General features: G+C 37.1%; 1 protein-coding gene and 3 non-coding genes across 4 annotated transcripts; all 4 read right to left on the reverse strand.

Annotated features, from left to right (window-relative positions):
* Window positions 1-5,479: 5,479 nt before the first annotated feature.
* On the reverse strand, window positions 5,480-10,213 carry si:ch211-214p13.8 (B- and T-lymphocyte attenuator). The gene is made up of 5 exons (XM_060877387.1): window positions 10,039-10,213; window positions 8,084-8,416; window positions 7,810-7,962; window positions 7,701-7,726; window positions 5,480-7,592 (listed from the first exon to the last, which is right to left on the reverse strand). Exons 1-5 carry the CDS (start codon window positions 10,103-10,105, stop codon window positions 7,299-7,301), a joined length of 873 nt encoding a protein of 290 aa, XP_060733370.1. The 5' UTR covers window positions 10,106-10,213; the 3' UTR covers window positions 5,480-7,298.
* Window positions 10,214-16,437: 6,224 nt separating this feature from the next.
* On the reverse strand, window positions 16,438-16,510 carry trnak-uuu (transfer RNA lysine (anticodon UUU)). Its single transcript has one exon. It is a non-coding gene; the product is annotated as a tRNA-Lys (tRNA).
* A 981-nt stretch (window positions 16,511-17,491) lies between these two features.
* On the reverse strand, window positions 17,492-17,564 carry trnak-uuu (transfer RNA lysine (anticodon UUU)). The gene has a single exon. It is a non-coding gene; the product is annotated as a tRNA-Lys (tRNA).
* A 981-nt stretch (window positions 17,565-18,545) lies between these two features.
* trnak-uuu (transfer RNA lysine (anticodon UUU)) lies at window positions 18,546-18,618 on the reverse strand. The gene has a single exon. It is a non-coding gene; the product is annotated as a tRNA-Lys (tRNA).
* Between the last annotated feature and the right edge of the window lie 337 nt (window positions 18,619-18,955).

Consider the following 18,955-nt stretch of genomic DNA (forward strand, 5'->3'; position numbering starts at 1 on the left):
AGGCGAGCTCTTTGTGTTATACTCTGTTTTTGCTTATAGAGGGTGCATCAGGAGAACAAACGCAGGCTTACACTAAGAGAGTGTTTCCTGGTTTGTTTTATCTTTGCATTTTATTTCTTTCTATTTACGCTAGAATTGTTTGACTATTTGAAGGAGATTTTGTTTGTAATTTTCTTTTCTTTTACCTTACATATATTACACACATCTATTTGTATTACACTACTTTTAATAAAAACAAGGCCTCCCATTGTGAGGATCCTGAAAAGACAAAAAGGTCTAAGTCTGACTCCTTCATCTAAAGGTTCAATCAATAGAATAGGTAGAAGAACTTGGAGCAGAACCTTTGTTAGAAGACCGAGGGACTTCGAAGGATACCTGCGTTCAAGGTAAGAGCAACTCTAATTGTTGATCTTGTGTTTTCAATACTAACCCGTGCAAACTAGGACACATCCTTTAGTGGGATTGTGGAAGGGTTTCCTACGCAATCCGAAAACATGTGTCACTAAAGGACACGTATGTCAGTATAATTACTTCAACTTGTGGGTGGAAACCCGTGTGGAGGATGCTTCCCTCCTGCCCCTGCCGGATGATGCTCTGTCCCCAGGCTTGGATGAGGACATTGCTTCGTAATGTGGGCTAAGCCGTGGATTTTGCTAGGGCATTTTGGTTAATTAAGAGCGTCACTCGGTCATTGAGCTTGCCCATGGATGTCATTAGGGCCCCTGGCAGTTGTCCCCTCATGTGCAAGAGGGGGGAAGCATGGTCATGGGTGACTCTTGCTCTCCTCTTGGGTCCTAGTTGGAACAAATCTTGGGGTGAGTCTCGGCATGTCAGGAGCCACACCTTAAAGTGGGGGAATATGTAGGGACTATGGGGACAATTCACTGCCACCAGAGGGGGTGCTGACAGGGTATTGGTAATCCTAATGCTTACGTTTAGAAACAAGTTTGTATACACCATGTCTGAAGACATTTCATGTTACTGTATATTAGTTAGAGTATCTTTATTACAGTAAGAGGTTATTTTAAAATAATAACTAAGAGGCAGATTTTTTTATTTAGAGACAGCCTTTAATTACTAAAGATTTTCATTAGGTCAGATATTTGGTGGAATTGCTTTTTAATTGTTTAATGAATCAAATGCTTGGAGCAGCCTTGCAAAAGCTTCTGACTTTCCTGCTTATTCGGTTTCTCGCTTAAAGGATTTGGTGAATATGTTCACGTTGTACTCTTTAACTTTAGCAGTATGTTTAGGATGACTGTCCTGTTAGAAAGACGTCTTCAGTCTTGAGGTGTTGCTTCAGGTTCTCTAGATCATTTATCTTGTTTCATCAAGTTTCTGATGGCATGGTTTCTGATGTTCCAGCAGAATACCCCCACAACATGATGCTGCTGTCCATGCTCCAAAGTGGGGTGGGGTTCTCAGCATTAAAAGCCTCAATACATAATGGTGATCATTATGGACAAGCAATTCAATTGTTGTTTCTTCTAACCACAGAACCTGCTTAAAAAAGGGCTGATAATCACCTGCAAACTTCAGTCTATAAATTTTCTTTCAGGTCATGATGATGTAATACTCTCTCCTTTGCCAGGACTTTTGTTGTGATCTTGAGGTTCAGTTTAACCTTATGGACCAAAGTTCATTCAATTGTTTGAGTCTGTTTGTATCTCTAAGTGGCTCTAAGTCTGTTTGTATGTCTAAGTGTATGTGGCTCTAAGATGTGCAAGCCTAGGAGTTCATTTGTGTCTCAAATGCAGTGTCTATGTAGTCCCAAGTTTTTTTTTTGTAAATTAAATATGCCTATTTACAAAATTGTTATATTTTTTATTAAAAAGGTGTTATTAAACACTATGTGTTGAGATGCTGATCTGGCACGTGAGTTCTTTGCCTTCCTTGAAGCGTGTTTTTGCGTGGTGGAAGTGTTTGCAGGCAGGATGGGCATGCATCAGCTGAGGTGTGAAAAAAAAACCAAGCTACACGAGTCCGTTAGTTGCCTGAGTGAAATATTTTCCTCTAGCTCACGTTTCATAGTGCTTATGTGTAGCACAGGTAAAAGTCTGTGAGTCTGTAGTCCTGCATATATTTATCTATTTTTTTTATCGATTTGTGAATCATTATGAAAAACATTTAATTTAAATACTGTATAAAATCCTTAACGTGAAAGACATTTCAAACCAATTCCCTTTTTGATGACTGCAGAGTAAATATCACTATTTTATGATGTACTGTATTAGGAGTAGCAATTATTAAATTAGAAAGTGAAGTAAATATAATAAACAATTTCCTAACCTTTATACTCAAAACAATCATTACTGTTACTTTTGTTTTTACACCAAAAAACTAATTAAGGCATAAAATCTGATTTATGTTACTTCAACCCAGAAATGTGTGCATAGCCTTAATGTTTTAGATAAGGTCTACCAGTCTACACTAAATGTTAATGGTTATTTCTTTATTTAAACAAATTTAAAGTTTAGTATTCCACAAGGCTCTGTTCTATCCCCACTTCTTTCATTATACACTACATCTGGGTACAATTTTTCATAAACATGGTATTACACACAAAGATGTATGTTTCAGCAACTACTAAAATAAAAAAACAACAACTTATAGAATGCATTAAAACCAATTTAGGATTTGAATACGATTTTTTTGCTAATCTCTGACTTAAAGCAAATGTAAAGCAAATGTTCATGACATCTGACAGGAACACGCATAAACAATCATTTCAGCATACCTCACTGAAAGCTGGATAACCATGAAGGAAAATTCGGGAGGTTGCATCCTCATTACAGATGTGGTTATTCCAGCAAGCATCTGGAAGACCACTTAGTTATACATTCATTTGTTGGGGATCTGAATAGTGTAATAGATGCAGTGTTAGGCTCACTCACTTACTCATTTTCTACTGCTTATCCGAACTACCTCGGGTCACGGGGAGCCTGTGCCTATCTCAGGCGTCATTGGGCATCAAGGCAGGATACACCCTGGATGGAATGCCAACCCATCGCAGGGCACACACACACACTCTCATTCACTCACGCAATCACACACTATGGACAATTTTCCAGAGATGCCAATCAACCTACCATGCATGTCTTTGGACCGGGGGAGGAAACCGGAGTACCCGGAGGAAAGCCCCGAGGCACGGAGAGAACATGCAAACTCCACACACACAAGGCAGAGGCGGGAATCGAACCCCCAACCCTGGAGGTGCGAGGCGAACGTGCTAACCACTAAGCCTAGACGCTATAACAAACTTTTAAAATAGTCTTTTTTTTTTTTCCATGAACACTGTTGAAAACACAGTGAAATGAAAACCCAGCCTAGACTGTGCAGATAAATTAATACATTTAAGATTTTAAATTTGTTCTTCTAAAATAATTTATTTAGAACAAAAACGATTAATAGAAATAAGAATAACGTGTTGCATGTAGTAGCATGATGTACAATGTTGTTAAATTACAGTTCAGAATGCATATATTAACAATCATGTTGCTTCATGTTTGTTATTACTATAGAATATACTATATATAATACTATATAATTTGGTTTGAAGAAACCAGGAAGTGGTTTGAACTACTTCTGAAACAAATATTTACTGTCATTTGGACCTGCACCAGTAGACCAGTGTCTGGTCTATGCTTTTTTCTAAAACAAACAAACAAATAAACACTAGATTGTCTCTATTCTGGCCTCATTATTTGGCCTTAATGTGAAGCAGTGTATTCAAACAGGCATGATCTGTCACATGGACTGCTTTTTTTTCCATTTTATGTCAAGTTGATTTTCCATGTTAAAAATATTTCATTGAATATGTTATCTCAATTCCCATGTCTCCACTCTTTTTTGCTGATTTTAAATGAAAACATCCCTCAACAATTTGCATGCTACCTTGTGCATGATGCAAAAACTGCATGCCAGTTTCAGGAAAAACAAAATAGGGCAATCTCTTTAGCACATCAGTTTGCATATCAACACTTCCTTAGTAAGCAGTTTTTCTTCCTACTGTCAGCTGAGAATATATAGAGCTATATCTACATCTGGATTTGTTTAAAGCTGTGTTGTTATGCACAGTCCATGTAGAATTATTGCACAGCATCTGAATATCATTTAAATCTGCACTTTGTCTTGTCCATTCCAGAATTTTTTTTACTTTTCAGCGAGTCATTGTAGCATTTACTGATATGTTTTTGTCAAGTTGCAAGGTCCATTTCCACTTCAGTTTCAGTTTTTTGACAGATGGTCTCACATGTTCCTCAAGCATCTTCTGAAACAATGTAGAATTCATAGTGGATTCTATGATGATGAGCTGACCAGGTCCTGCTGCAGCAAAGCATCTCCAAACCATAACACTTGCTCCATGTTTCACAGTTGGTATGAGGTTTGTTATGGTGGCAATTTGTTATGGTGTCCAAATAATTACATTTTAGACACATGACTCTCTCTCTCTCTCTCTCTCTCTCTCTATATATATATATATATATATATATATATATATATATATATATATATATATATATATATATATATATATAAAATCAGCAAATGTAGCATGAATTTCGAGAGAGAGAGAGAGAGAGAGAGAGAGAGAGAGCGAGAGAGAGAGAGAGAGAAAGAGATCTGTACTTGAAAACACTCTATTCAGATATTGTGCAAGTGTGCAAAAATGTGGAATTGAGGGAAGTTAAAATGTGCTATTAGGTACTACTGCTACTACTACAATAATAATAATGATGATGATGATGATAATAGCAGCAACACAGGTTTAGGTAACATTACTACTACTACTACCACTTCTACTGACACTACCACTGCTTTCACTTTCACTGCCACTATTACTACAACTATTGCAGCCACCTTTTATATATATATATATATTTATATATATATATATATATATATATATATATATATATATATATATATATATATATATATAAGAAATATAAGAAAAATATATTAATAAAAGATTGGGCTGTAGTGATCTCCCACTTGCCCACAACATTCATGAGCAGAAAATCTTAATGAATTATTCTCTGTTCATGATGGTGGAAAAAACATTTCTGAGCTTTACAGACACACTTTTGTCCAGGCTTAGTAAATATAACACTATTCTGTGTTCAACATGTGGTCGTAGTTATTATAAACACATATTCCTCCACCTTAACCTTTTAGTGAAGCACCAGCTTGACTGCTTTTTTCCACTGACTTGAGCACATTTATTACAAAAACAGAATCATCAATTTCCATTAAAAAAACTGTGTGGAACCAAAAAAAAACCCCAAAAACACCTAATGTGCTTTGCAGTATTAAACTGTTTATTTTGCTGCTGTATATGTTCCGATGATAGTAATTTGGTAACAGCTCAATAAACAATTAAAAAATTACATTCTCAAACACACACACACACACCAACCACAACCCCCAACACCCCCCCCTTCCCCACACTCATGCACACACACTTGTAATGCATACACAGTAATAATCACACATACTAATGCACAAATACACAATATTACACTTGTGTTATCAGTCCAATATCTTACACAATTCTTCTAGTTTGTGAACATAGTGTGTAACAAGGTACAACCACTGGCTGCTTTCTGTTTTACTTTGTTTCCATACTAAAAAGAGAGAAGGGGCGTCTAAACCACAATGATGTGTAAAGAGGTCTAAGACCCTTACCATTATTACGTGACTAAAAGTAGAACAGCTGATGCTAGTCATTTTTTCCATAGTTCATGTAATCACACTGGTACACATGTATAAAGAGTACATGTAAAATAATGTTACGGGTCATTTCCATTGGGGTATCATTTGCATCCCACTGCAAACAATACAGTTAGAAACAGTACCATCACCTACTTTATTTAGTCATATATCATTGATAAATGAAATGATTCAGTCTACAAATCATGTTGCAGCAGTGCAATGCAAAGAAATCATGCAAAGTGTTAGTAGCTTGCATGTTCTACCCAGTAATAACCAGCAGTTCTACAGGCATCTTGTTGGTGAGAAAGTATAGAATCAACACACAGAAATGAACTCAAATAATCACTCTTTATAGCCATAGTGAGCTGAAAAGAATCTCAGAACATGCAATATGCCATATTATGTACGTACACTCTTGTCAGCCAAGAAAAGGAATCTGAGGCTAAAGTGGGAACAGATTCAGCAAATCTGGGTAGATGAACATAAAAAAATACAAGGTGAAGTTTTTAACATTTTAAACATCTTCAAATGTATCAGATAAATAAGACAAACTACTCCAGCACCTAGAGCTATACAGAATTTTTTGGCAATCCAAGCCTACTATAACTACATGAAATCAACCATATGTACAAAATATATCTCTGCTAGGGCAAAAACAGTCCCAATTACTACAGTAAATAAACAAACCAGAATTAAGGTCCTAGATTTTACTTGAAAAACTGTTCTTTTCATTACTGAAAGATCTTTTTTTGCAGAACATGAATGGTCTTCTAACTCCATGGTTCTCAAAGTGTGGTCTAAGGGCCATCGGGTGTCTGTGATGTCCCCTGCTTTGTTTTTGTTTTTTTTTTAATCACAGGATGAGAGTTTATTTAGATTACTATCAGCTAACATGAAAGTTATCATTATTATTTAGTTATCATAGAGTTAAGCCAGATCGGCTGGTGACTTGAAATGAACGGGATTAATCTAAAACTCTGTCATTAAATAGTATGAATGTGGTTGACAATATATTGATATTAAATGGGGTGGAACCAAGAGAAGTGACTGTTAACGATCACACACCTGCAATGAGCTTCAGAAGGGATTAAACAGGGAGAGACAAGAGACAAGGAAGACCGATGAACACAAACAGAGCTGTGTGTGTGTAAATATATCTATAGTGTGCTTTTATATCTAAAGCATGATTTTAAAACCTACCACCAGTTTTCTCTTTCCCTGAACTTTTCCCAACATGCTACAAGTATATGTTTTGTTTTATTTTATGTAAGATAGTGCTGAATATACAGAGTCATGTGAAAAGCAGGAGTAACTGAAAAACATGACAGAAAGTCATATATTTATAAATATTCAGAAACGCTAAAAGTATGAATACAAATAAATTAAATCTATGCAATGATCATAGGTGGGGTCTTGGACTTTCCTTTAATCTAAAAAAAGTTCCCAATTATATGTTCTTCTATGAGAACACTACACTAACCCCAGCTCCTGGTTTGCTTATCACAATACTCACACTGCTAATTTATTGCCCTCCTCCTTTAACAGAAAACATTGAAACTCTGAAGTTCTCCCAAATTATTTTTTTAGCCAATTCGAATGGATGCATACTCTGATAGCTGGTCCCTTGATTGATGGTGGACTGCAGAAGGTCCACTGGGAGTAGGATGTTGAAGAGTAGCATAAACAATCTGCTCTGATCCGTCACTACTCCTGTTTCTGTTCCTCGTTACTGGTGTACAATTCTGATTGTTTTCTGTACACAGAGAGTTCAGCTCTGAATGTAGCTCATCTGTAGTTGCATCATAGATGTTGTTTTGCTCTTCTGGAATTTCCTGGGACTTTCCTGATGTGGTGGTACTCGCTGGTCTCGGACAGTTCTAGAGAGAACAAAAGAAGATGCGTTTAATTTTGTATTAAGAAATTATTTGTACAAATTTGTTTAATGTTGTATGTAAAAAATTATAATGTGTGCACATGAGGCTTACTTTGCTTCTGTGGTTGTTTCTTGAATCTAAAGAAAAAAACATTTATTAATTTATTAGTAAATTTACATTAGATTTTAAAATATAGCTAATGCATAAGTATCAAACTCACATTGATTTATGCACAGGAAAGAGATCAACATCACGAATAAGACTAGACCGAGGGTTCCTAAGCAAATGAAGACATACAGAAGCCGCCTGTCATCCGTCTCCTTCTCCTTTTGCGGTACAGTGGTGCTATTTATACTGGTGTAGCCGGCAGAATCTTTGAAAGACAGTTAAATCATCATCCACATATCATTTTTTTTATTTTATATAATATTATAACCAATTTCCCCAATCAATTATAATTTCCAATTTTTTAGAAACTGAGATTCATTCCTTACCTGAAACATTGACGTTAATGTTGTGGCTTTCTGATGAAAAGCCTGATGTAGTAACCTTACATCTATAAATGCCAATATCACCTGGTACAAAGTTCCTAAAGCTCAAATATGAAATTATCTCCTTTAAGCCAGTTTGTTCTTCTGTAATTGTTACTTGATTTGTTTCTTTGATGTGCATAAAAATGTCCATGTCACCAATTTTTATCCATTCAACAACAGGAATCTCATTACAGTATGTCACAGGGCAAGAGATGTTTAACTTGTTTTCTTTGGAGGCTGTGTAAAGGGTGTTCTTCCGAAGTTTGATTTCAGGGACACATGAAGTAACAGAATCTACAGGAAGCAGATAAAACAGATGGTGTAATACAGAATATAACTGCCAAATAAGTGCACAGTCCTTGAACGTGATATATAGATAGATAAATAGATAGATGGACGCTTTTTTGTATTTATTGTAATTACATGATAATAAATGTTCTATATTCTACAGTAAATTATTTAAGGGACTATTTGGAATTAACAGGAAAGCTGGGCCTCTTCTTCACTACTTCAGTCTCATGCGCAAAAAATCTTTTGCTAAATATTTCTCCTATAAAACAACATTTGTAGCACAATGCAAGAAAAAACAGTAAGATTGGGCTAAGATTTTTTTTGTTTATAGTCCAACTTATTCTTCAAAGACCCCCAAATCATTTTGCAATAAAATGTATCACATTTTAAACCAAACTAAACATTAAAATTTTTTTAACCTTGATTTTTTTTACAAGCAAGGGGAAAAAACAACAAAACTGAAAGTCATACAGTTATGTGTGATTTGTTTAGCTGTTATTATCTGAGGTTTTCTCTGCAAAAAGTGTTGCAAATGCATGCCTTGGTCTGTATAAATCACACAGTTGCAAATGTTATGTACTCAAAATACATGAAGACCATATTTTTAATAATGGATTTTTCAGATTTAGTCTAAAGTAAGATTTTTAAAAATCTATGTCACTTCAATAAACAGACACAAGTTGATTACATTACACGTGTATACAAGCATACGGCTATGTCAGCTCTGAATACATCTTTATCCAGAGAACTTGGTTGTATAAAATAATTCCAAATGAACCATCTGCAATTTAGATTACATGAGTCTCCACACCTGGTTTGTGTTAGAAATTCTACAACAATTCTACATTTATGAACAGATACAAGCGAATCTAAACAGGCAACCACCGGATAGATAGATAGATAGATAGATAGATAGATAGATAGATAGATAGATAGATAGATAGATAGATAGATAGATAGATAGATAGACAGACAGACAGACAGACAGACAGACAGACAGACAGATAGATTTATGACTGGATGGATGGATAGATGACTTTCTGATTATTATTATTATTATTATTATTATTATTATTATTATTATTATTATTATTATTACATTATTCAGCATAATTATATAAAATACATTTTCTTTATTTTGCAGTTCATTTTGTTAGCCATATTTTAATGCCCTATTGGAATTAACAGGAAAGCTGGCCTCTTTTTTGTCTATTCGCTTTCATGCTCATAAAGGACATCATAATCTCTTTGCTTAACATTTGTCCCATAAAACAAACTGTTTTGCTCAGTGTAGGAAAACCACTTAATATATTTTGGGGTAATATTTTTGTTTCTAGACCACACTGAGAAAAACTACCAAAGCACCATGTGTCACGATTTAGTGTTAGGCTACCAAGTGAGACACGCAAATGGACAAAACACAAAGTTAGACGTTCCATAAGTTTTTTTTAAAAATTGTTCGGAACCAATGACTTAAAGCAAAAAAAAACAACAAAAAAACTGAAAGTTCTGGGAAGGTGTTTAGCAAGGATTTTAATGAATGTAAATGAAAAACCTGAACAAACAAATGACAACAACAACTGCCATAAAGACAACAATGGCTAAACAAAAACAAGATGACTTACCTTGTGCATCTGCAAGTTCAATGAGAATAAAAACTACAGAGATCAAAAACTGAACCGGTCTTGCCATGGCAAATGAAGAAAAAAAATGTAATAAAAAAATCTAAAAACTTGTTGATCTTCAAGACAGGTTCATTTTCAGTGCTTTAGTCTGGAGTCAGTAAGTAAAGATTAAGCACAGTCTACGCCTTCTCCTGCTTTCACTCTGTGCCTCCCTCTAAGTCTCGCACATGAACACATACATGTGTGGTTTCCATTTCCTTCAATACAGTCACCTTTATTTCCGCCTCCTACACGCTACTTAGTCAAGTGCTACACTGCAAATTTTTGTCTTTGATTTCTTTCCAGTGTGAATTCACTCCTTGGTGTGCTGCGACTGTTTTCCATCCAGATGGATAGAAATACGATATACTACAATGCTATACAAAGCTACGTAGTGTGTACTGCTCATCTTTTGCGCAATATGTGTTTGTCCTATATGAATGTTCTTAGAAAATGAGGACACAGCATCACAGATATGAAACCACAATCTTATAAAGAAACTCTCTGCCAGCATGCCTTCCCACATCCAGTCAGAGGCAGGATTGGTGAAAGTGTTGGTAACACATTTCTACTGTATAAATGCTCATTTAGAATCTAGACATGTGAAGGTTGTCCTGGGGTTAACCACACCTTTCCTATCAATCTTTTTGGAAAGTTGTTTGCAACTTTTATTGTAGGCCAAACTGAAATTAAATTTCCAGCCAAATTTACAAGGGTTTCAGTAATGCTTACTTTCTTGATGTGATGTGGTAGCCTAGTGGTTAAGGTGTTGGGCTACCAATTGGAAGGCTGTGAGTTTGATTCCCACGTCCACCAAGCTGCCACTGCTGGGCCCCTGAGCAAGGCCCTAATTGCTCAGTTGTATAAAAATGAGTTAAAAATGTAAGTTGCTCTGGATAAGGGTGTCTAGTAAATGTTGATCAATGTTTAATTACTTTCCTGATTAATATTTACTATATTACATAATATTTACTATATTTATATACTTTGATTGAAACATATGAAACAAGTGAATTTCACATTTCCATTTCTGTATTCTATAATCTGTATATTACATAATATATACTATATTACATAATATTTACTATATTTATATATTTTGATTGAAACATATGAACCAAGTGAATTTCACGTTTCCATTTCTGTATTCTATAATCTGTATCACAATTATGCTAATTATAAGATCTGAAACTGATCAGTTGAGGTTCATTAATATATACATTACCTAGAAGCAAAGCAGTAAATCTATTGGGATACAAACATTTTACAGACTGGGTTTTCATGATTACATATAAATGTCTCATGTAAATGCTCCTGCAGATGATTTACAAATTAAGATTAATTATAATCCAGTTTAATAAATGGGGCCCAATATACAGTCCCCCATAAAAACATTTTGGAACAGCAAGGCCAATTCTTTTGTTTTTGCTATAAATACTTTGTGTTGAGAATTTTCGAGTCCACTCGGAGAAGAAGTCTGATTGGATTGTCGTCTGACCTCACAGAACTTGATTAGAATACAATTAAAATTGTAACGTAAATGGCATCAGATTATAAGTATTTCACCTCTACAGCATGGAAGAAGAGCCTTCTTAGCTACAAAAAATCTCTTAGTGCTGCTAGATCAGTTTATCTCTCCACCTCAATTAAAGATTAGGAAGATTAAAATTAGATAAAAATTTTATTTAATACTGTAGCAAAATTAATTAGGAATTAAAACACTTTGGAAAACACACATCTATTTGCAATGAGTTTCTATCAGCAATAAGTTAATAAATTATTTCAGAGTAAATATTGATAATATGCGGTAGAAAATTCATTCGAACTATTCTCGGGTCACGGGGAGCCTGTGCCTATCTCAGGTGTCATTGTGCATCAAGGCAGGATACACCCTGGACGGAGTGCCAACCCATCGCAGGGCACATACACTCTCATTCACTCACGCAATCACACACTACGGACAATTTTCCAGAGATGCCAATCAACCTACCATGCATGTCTTTGGACCGGGGGAGGAAACCAGAGTACCCGGAGGAAACCCCCGAGGCACGGGGAGAACATGCAAACTCCACACACACAAGGCGGAGGTGGGAATCGAACCCCCAACCCTGGAGGTGTGAGGCGAATGTGCTAACTACTAAGCCACCGTGCCCCCCGGTAGAAAAAACAGACCATGAAAATTCAGACCAAACAATTTGATAGATAATGCTGTAAATATTATTACTGTTTCTGATCCCCTTCAAGAGACTGACTTAATTTCAATAATTTCTTCTTCAAAATGATCAACCTGCATACTGAATCCTTACCTACATATTTATTTAAACAGATATTACAAGTGGCTACTATGGTGGCCGAGAAGTGCAAAACACATTAACAAATGCAAAAACAAAACAACAAATCCGAGAACACATTAACAAATCTGAAAACACATTAACAAATCCGAAAACAAATTAACAATTCCGAAAACAAATTAACAAATCCGAAAACACAACGACAAGTCAGACAACCCGGAAGAGGTTGGTATAATTTGTGAATGGAAACTTACTGTACCGATCATCGGCCGAGGCACCTTTCATTCACCTGTATATCTTGAATGACAGGTGTCTTGTCCAATGATCGGTAAGTTTCCATTCACAAACTATACCTACCTTTTCAGTTATGTTCATACCTACATAGGAATCACATTCATGAATTGTATCAATCATGATTTAGGCCTCATCATAGCACAGAGGCAGCACTAGTTAAACTCGGGTCTTATTTGACAGATCATTACCAGTACATACAGTGGTGTGAAAAAGTGTTGGCCACCTTCCTGATTTTTTATTTTATTGCATGTTTGTCACACTTTAATGTTTTAGATCATCAAAGAATTTTTCAGGTATTAGTCAAAGATAACACAAGTAAACACAACATGCAGTTAAATGAAGGTTTTTATTATTAAGGGAAATGGCCCTGTGTGAAAAAGTGCTTGCTCCCTAAACCTCATAACTGGTTGGGTTAACCTTTGCAGCAAGAATTAGCGTTTAAATTATACTGTTTTTTATTTTCTCTCTTTAGTTCATGTTTTACGTTGTTGCTTTACTTTTTTAATTTCTTTATTTTTCTATCGCAGTTCATTTTATTCCTTTTTGTCAGGAGACGCTTGTTTGTTTCCTGTCTTCAAACAGCTAGCGGAGGAAACTCTTTGCTCTTTTTAATCTCTTTTTAAGCTCTTTGGTTCTTTTTAATATTCCGATCTGATTCAAGTCAAAGGTACGTAATCATTCAGTATGGCGAACTTTCAGCTTGTCCAGTGTTTGAGCTGCAGGATGTTTAGTAATTCTTCCTCTGTCATTAGCGTTAATTTTATTTGTGATAAGTGTATGTTAGATAGCTCTCTGACAGAGAAGATCTCAACTTTGCTCTCCTCAGTGAAACACCCGCTGGGAAACCTGAAAGAGCTCTGATTATAGGAGATTGTTTGAGAAAACAATGTTTATGCATGGTTAGTGAAAAATGAAACATTTTAAATCACTTGAATAAGGCCATAAAACACATACAGAACATTGGTTCACAGGACTTTTGAGAACTGGATCTTGTAGCCTAGAGTTTTTGCTTCAAAATTATGTGAAAATCATCTTGTTTACTCGCTCACAGAAAACAATATATTGATTTAAATTTTCTAAGAGACTTTTTGTTTGTAAAGGGCATATGCGAGTAGGCATCAACTATCATGCATATTAATGTGATTCACACCTGAGAAGTCAAAGGCCTGCATGATGAGCTGCATAATGAGCCTTTCAGGTAAGTGTGTGACTGAGAGAGGAGTTACAAGAAAGAATGTGAGGACAAAATAAATGTGTATATTTTTTGTTTGTAGTTTATTTAGAATATTTAACTATCACATCAAATCACTTTAGAAGTTAGTAATAACACAGAAGACACCATCAGGGCAAAACTGCAAAACAAAAAAAAAGTGTCAGGAACAGTGCAAGATAAAAAAGGGTGTAAGGTTTGTAGAAGCCCACTAACCTACCCTGTCACATAGTACCCAGAATTGAACAGTTATACATCTTTGTGTACAGCTGAACACACAAGTGAACATCACATGCCTGGCATTTCCAAGTAGTGTACTGCCTCTTACCATGCTTTGCTTTGCAAGGCACACAGGTCCGGATTTCATGTACTGAGTCATTCCTGTGTCTCGGGGGTGTGTACATGATTACTGTACCTGAATCACCTCAGTTTATTTCCATATGAACAGCGCGCTCAGAGGGAGGCGGGAACACATTAGCTATAATTAGGCGAAACAGGAGAAACCGGACCACTCCTTACTTTCATACGGATTACATAAAAATAGATTATTTGTTTTTGACTTGAATTTGTTTATTTAAAAGTAGACATTTCAAGCTTTCTATGCATATATTTATCTTGTCTTTGAGGCAAGTATTCGCTGAGATTCCGGTTGTTTTATTTATGTGTCTGTGAAGAGTGGTGACCGAGACCGAGATGGCAGAGAACACACTCTGTTTATTTTCTTTATTCTACAAAAGCACAGTGTTTTGTGGTTATTATGTGTATACAAATAAAAGTATACCCTTTAGAGATTCGATTGATGTATTGATGTATTGATGTATTGTCTGTACGATCGAAACTGAAAGTGTAATTTAAGTTCTTTTTGGAATTAACAGGAGATTATGCCACAAAACGCGTATACGTGTTTATCGACTCCAGAAGGCTAAGGTAGTTTTCCATGTATCAGCTAACGATATAAACCTTCGTCAGTCAAAGATTACTAAGAGTAATATTGTAGAGGTGTGTAAATTAGCGAAGGCGATGTCTGATGCTGTAGTATGCACTGGCCCCATCCCATTGCAGCATGGCGATGTAGCTTACAGCAGCTTATGGTCGCTGAACTGATGGATATCTAAATTATCAGTATTTTGATTAGCATGAAAGGAAAACTTTCATAGGGACCCAACAGTGGCAGCTTGGTGGACCTGGGATAAAACTCACAACCTTAAAAATTGGAAGCTTAACACCTTAACCACAAGGCTACCCCATGCCTCGTCTATTTGTAGCAGTAGTGACTTCATGCATTATTTCAATGGAAAAATTAATAACATCAGACATACAATTCAGACCATTAAACCAAACAAATTGATAGATAATGACGTAGATAATATTTCTGTTTTTGATCAGTATTTAGACTGTTTTAATCACATTCAAGAGACTGACATTTTCACTGATTTCTTCTTCAAAATTATCAACCTGCATACTGAATACTTTACCCACATGTTTCATTAACAAATACTACCAGTAGCTATCCAACCCATTCTAAAGATAATAAATTATTCTCTTAGCACTGGCTATGTGCCGAAATTTTTTAAGCTAGCAGTTATCAAACCTTTGATTAAAAAACCTGAGCACGACCCAACCCAGCTGTCCAACTACAGTGATACCTCGAGATACGAGTGCGTTGACATTCAAATTTTTTGAGATACGAGCTGTGATTCGACCAAATTTTTGCCTTGAGATACGAGCAAATTTTTGAGATACAAGCATCCGAGCCACTGCCGCCGAAACAAAGATCCCAACCACGTGTGCTCTGTTTCCCCCGCCTCAGCTTCCCGCGTCTCACTCGGTTAAAGCCGCCTTTCCACCACACACGACAAATGATGGTCGATAAATCATTCATTTCCTATGGAGAGTCACAAAGGGGCTGCGTGAGGTGCCGACCATCTGCAGATCCGTAATGTTCTGATCTATTTTGAGCGTTGGATCCGTTAAAAAATTTGAACTTGTGCGACTACACCGGATCTGATATGCCTTTTGATAGGCTAAAACATGTTGTTGGTGTTAAAGGGATAGCCCACTCCTGGATCGGGTCTTATTTGACAGCTTGATATCAGTTTGTAGATCTAAATGGTGACCACTCTAAACAAAGGTAATGTGCAGTGTTCTACAAGGTTCTGTTTAGGCATTACAGTTACCACTGATTGCATATAATAACATATAATAACACTAATACAGTAATAACACTAATAATAACATTACACGTATATCAGGTAAACATGTGACGTTACAAGAAAAAGTTGAACTTTGATCCTAACAGTGGCTGTCAAATCTCTTAGTTGTGCATCACACACTAAGAAAAGAATTGACACAGGAGCTTAAAAATTGAACTTTAATAGTTTCAGTATGGGAATCTAGTCATGTTATGTATTTCATTTTTGTGCTTTCGTTTTGCTGCCTGTATTGCATATAGGTATAAATGCCAAAACAGTCCACAGGTTCATTGAAGCATTAAGACACCAGCCGTAACCTAAAGCAGGCTTTTCATTTTGCTGCCAGCATTGCCGACCAGGGCACGGATATAAACGCCCGAACAAGGACTTGAACCCTGGACCCTCAGATTAAAAGTCTGATGCTCTACCGACTGAGCTATCCGGGCTCTAGCTTACAGTCGCCTTTAAGTCCAAACGGGTCAGGCATGTGGAAATGCGCGTTCCTCTGATTATTTTGATCTTTTGCTCTGTACTCTTGCTGCTCACAGTGAAATCAGCAGCAATTCCAAAGCTTGTCTTCTGAATACGTATGACTGAGCTATCTGGGCCCTACCTTGGACCATTAGACAATTTATTCATAAACCATGATCGACTTTCCCGTATTGCGGGAATTATTCGAACCAGTCACGGCCTACTTCTTGCCTCTGAGTTTCAACCTCTTCTTTTTTGTCCTTGTCGATGGAGAAGCAAGTGCTCGTCCATGTTTGGTTTATGGTGCACTTTTATATCTGGCTTGGGACCATGTGGCGCAAGGGTCGCCCGTCTGACTCCAAATCAGAATGTTGCATGTTCAAATCATGTCAGGGTTACGCCTTGCTCTATTATACTCATAGGGGTTTTTATGCCCAATCAAATGCGGAGACTTTATAAAGAATCGGATTTCTGTGACGATCAGGCACGTTTTGGTGATGCTCACGTTATCATTGCACAGGTAGCAGCAAATAATTTCGAAAACACACTTATCGGTTTCACAAGAGAGTCTTAACATCTCTGCTTCGAACTCCTCATTTGTACAATAAAGCAGCAGCAAGCCAAGCATTTGTCCTCTGGTTCATTGAAGCATTAAGACACCAGCAGCAAATGCAGAGACTTTTATAAAGAATCGGATTTCTGTGACGATCAGGCACGTCTTGGTGATGCTCACGTTATCATCACACAGGTAGCAGCAAATAATTTCGAAAACACACTGTTATCGGTTTCACAAGAGAGTCTTAACATCTCTGCTTCGAACTCCTCATTTGTACAATAAAGCAGCAGCAAGCCAAGCATTTGTCCACAGGTTCATTGAAGCATTAAGACACCAGCCGTAACCTAAAGCAGGCTTTTCATTTTGCTGCCAGCATTGCCAACCAGGGCACGGATATAAACGCCCGAACAGGGACTTGAACCCTGGACCCTCAGATTAAAAGTCTGATGCTCTACCGACTGAGCTATCCGGGCTCTAGCTTACAGTCGCCTTTAGGTCCAAACGGGTCAGGCATGTGGAAATGCGCGTTCCTCTGATTATTTTGATCTTTTGCTCTGTACTCTTGCTGCTCACAGTGAAATCAGCAGCAATTCCAAAGCTTGTCTTCTGAATACGTATGACTGAGCTATCTGGGCCCTACCTTGGACCATTAGACAATTTATTCATAAACCATGATCGACTTTCCCGTATTGCGGGAATTATTCGAACCAGTCACGGCCTACTTCTTGCCTCTGAGTTTCAACCTCTTCTTTTTTGTCCTTGTCGATGGAGAAGCAAGTGCTCGTCCATGTTTGGTTTATGGTGCACTTTTATATCTGGCTTGGGACCATGTGGCGCAAGGGTCGCCCGTCTGACTCCAAATCAGAATGTTGCATGTTCAAATCATGTCAGGGTTACGCCTTGCTCTATTATACTCATAGGGGTTTTTATGCCCAATCAAATGCGGAGACTTTATAAAGAATCGGATTTCTGTGACGATCAGGCACGTTTTGGTGATGCTCACGTTATCATTGCACAGGTAGCAGCAAATAATTTCGAAAACACACTTATCGGTTTCACAAGAGAGTCTTAACATCTCTGCTTCGAACTCCTCATTTGTACAATAAAGCAGCAGCAAGCCAAGCATTTGTCCTCTGGTTCATTGAAGCATTAAGACACCAGCAGCAAATGCAGAGACTTTTATAAAGAATCGGATTTCTGTGACGATCAGGCACGTCTTGGTGATGCTCACGTTATCATCGCACAGGTAGCAGCAAATAATTTCGAAAACACACTGTTATCGGTTTCACAAGAGAGTCTTAACATCTCTGCTTCGAACTCCTCATTTGTACAATAAAGCAGCAGCAAGCCAAGCATTTGTCCACAGGTTCATTGAAGCATTAAGACACCAGCCGTAACCTAAAGCAGGCTTTTCATTTTGCTGCCAGCATTGCCGACCAGGGCACGGATATAAACGCCCGAACAGGGACTTGAACCCTGGACCCTCAGATTAAAAGTCTGATGCTCTACCGACTGAGCTATCCGGGCTCTAGCTTACAGTCGCCTTTAGGTCCAAACGGGTCAGGCATGTGGAAATGCGCGTTCCTCTGATTATTTTGATTTTTGCTCTGTACTCTTGCTGCTCACAGTGAAATCAGCAGCAATTCCAAAGCTTGTCTTCTGAATACGTATGACTGAGCTATCTGGGCCCTACCTTGGACCATTAGACAATTTATTCATAAACCATGATCGACTTTCCCGTATTGCGGGAATTATTCGAACCAGTCATGGCCTACTTCTTGCCTCTGAGTTTCAACCTCTTCTTTTTTGTCCTTGTCGATGGAGAAGCAAGTGCTCGTCCATGTTTGGTTTATGGTGCACTTTT

The sequence above is a fragment of the Tachysurus vachellii genome, chromosome 8, assembly GCF_030014155.1.
Source record: "Tachysurus vachellii isolate PV-2020 chromosome 8, HZAU_Pvac_v1, whole genome shotgun sequence".
In the NCBI taxonomy this organism is placed as follows: domain Eukaryota; kingdom Metazoa; phylum Chordata; class Actinopteri; order Siluriformes; family Bagridae; genus Tachysurus; species Tachysurus vachellii.

Excerpts from the sequence above, each read along its gene's own strand:
- si:ch211-214p13.8 (XM_060877387.1), bottom strand. The coding sequence starts at position 10,105 with ATGGCAAGACCGGTTCAGTTTTTGATCTCTGTAGTTTTTATTCTCATT. Across the intron at positions 8,417-10,038 it reads TGAACTTGCAGATGCACAAG|ATTCTGTTACTTCATGTGTC; the intron begins GTAAGTCATCTT and ends TGCTTCCTGTAG. Across the intron at positions 7,727-7,809 it reads TTTCCTGTGCATAAATCAAT|ATTCAAGAAACAACCACAGA; the intron begins GTGAGTTTGATA and ends TTTTTTCTTTAG.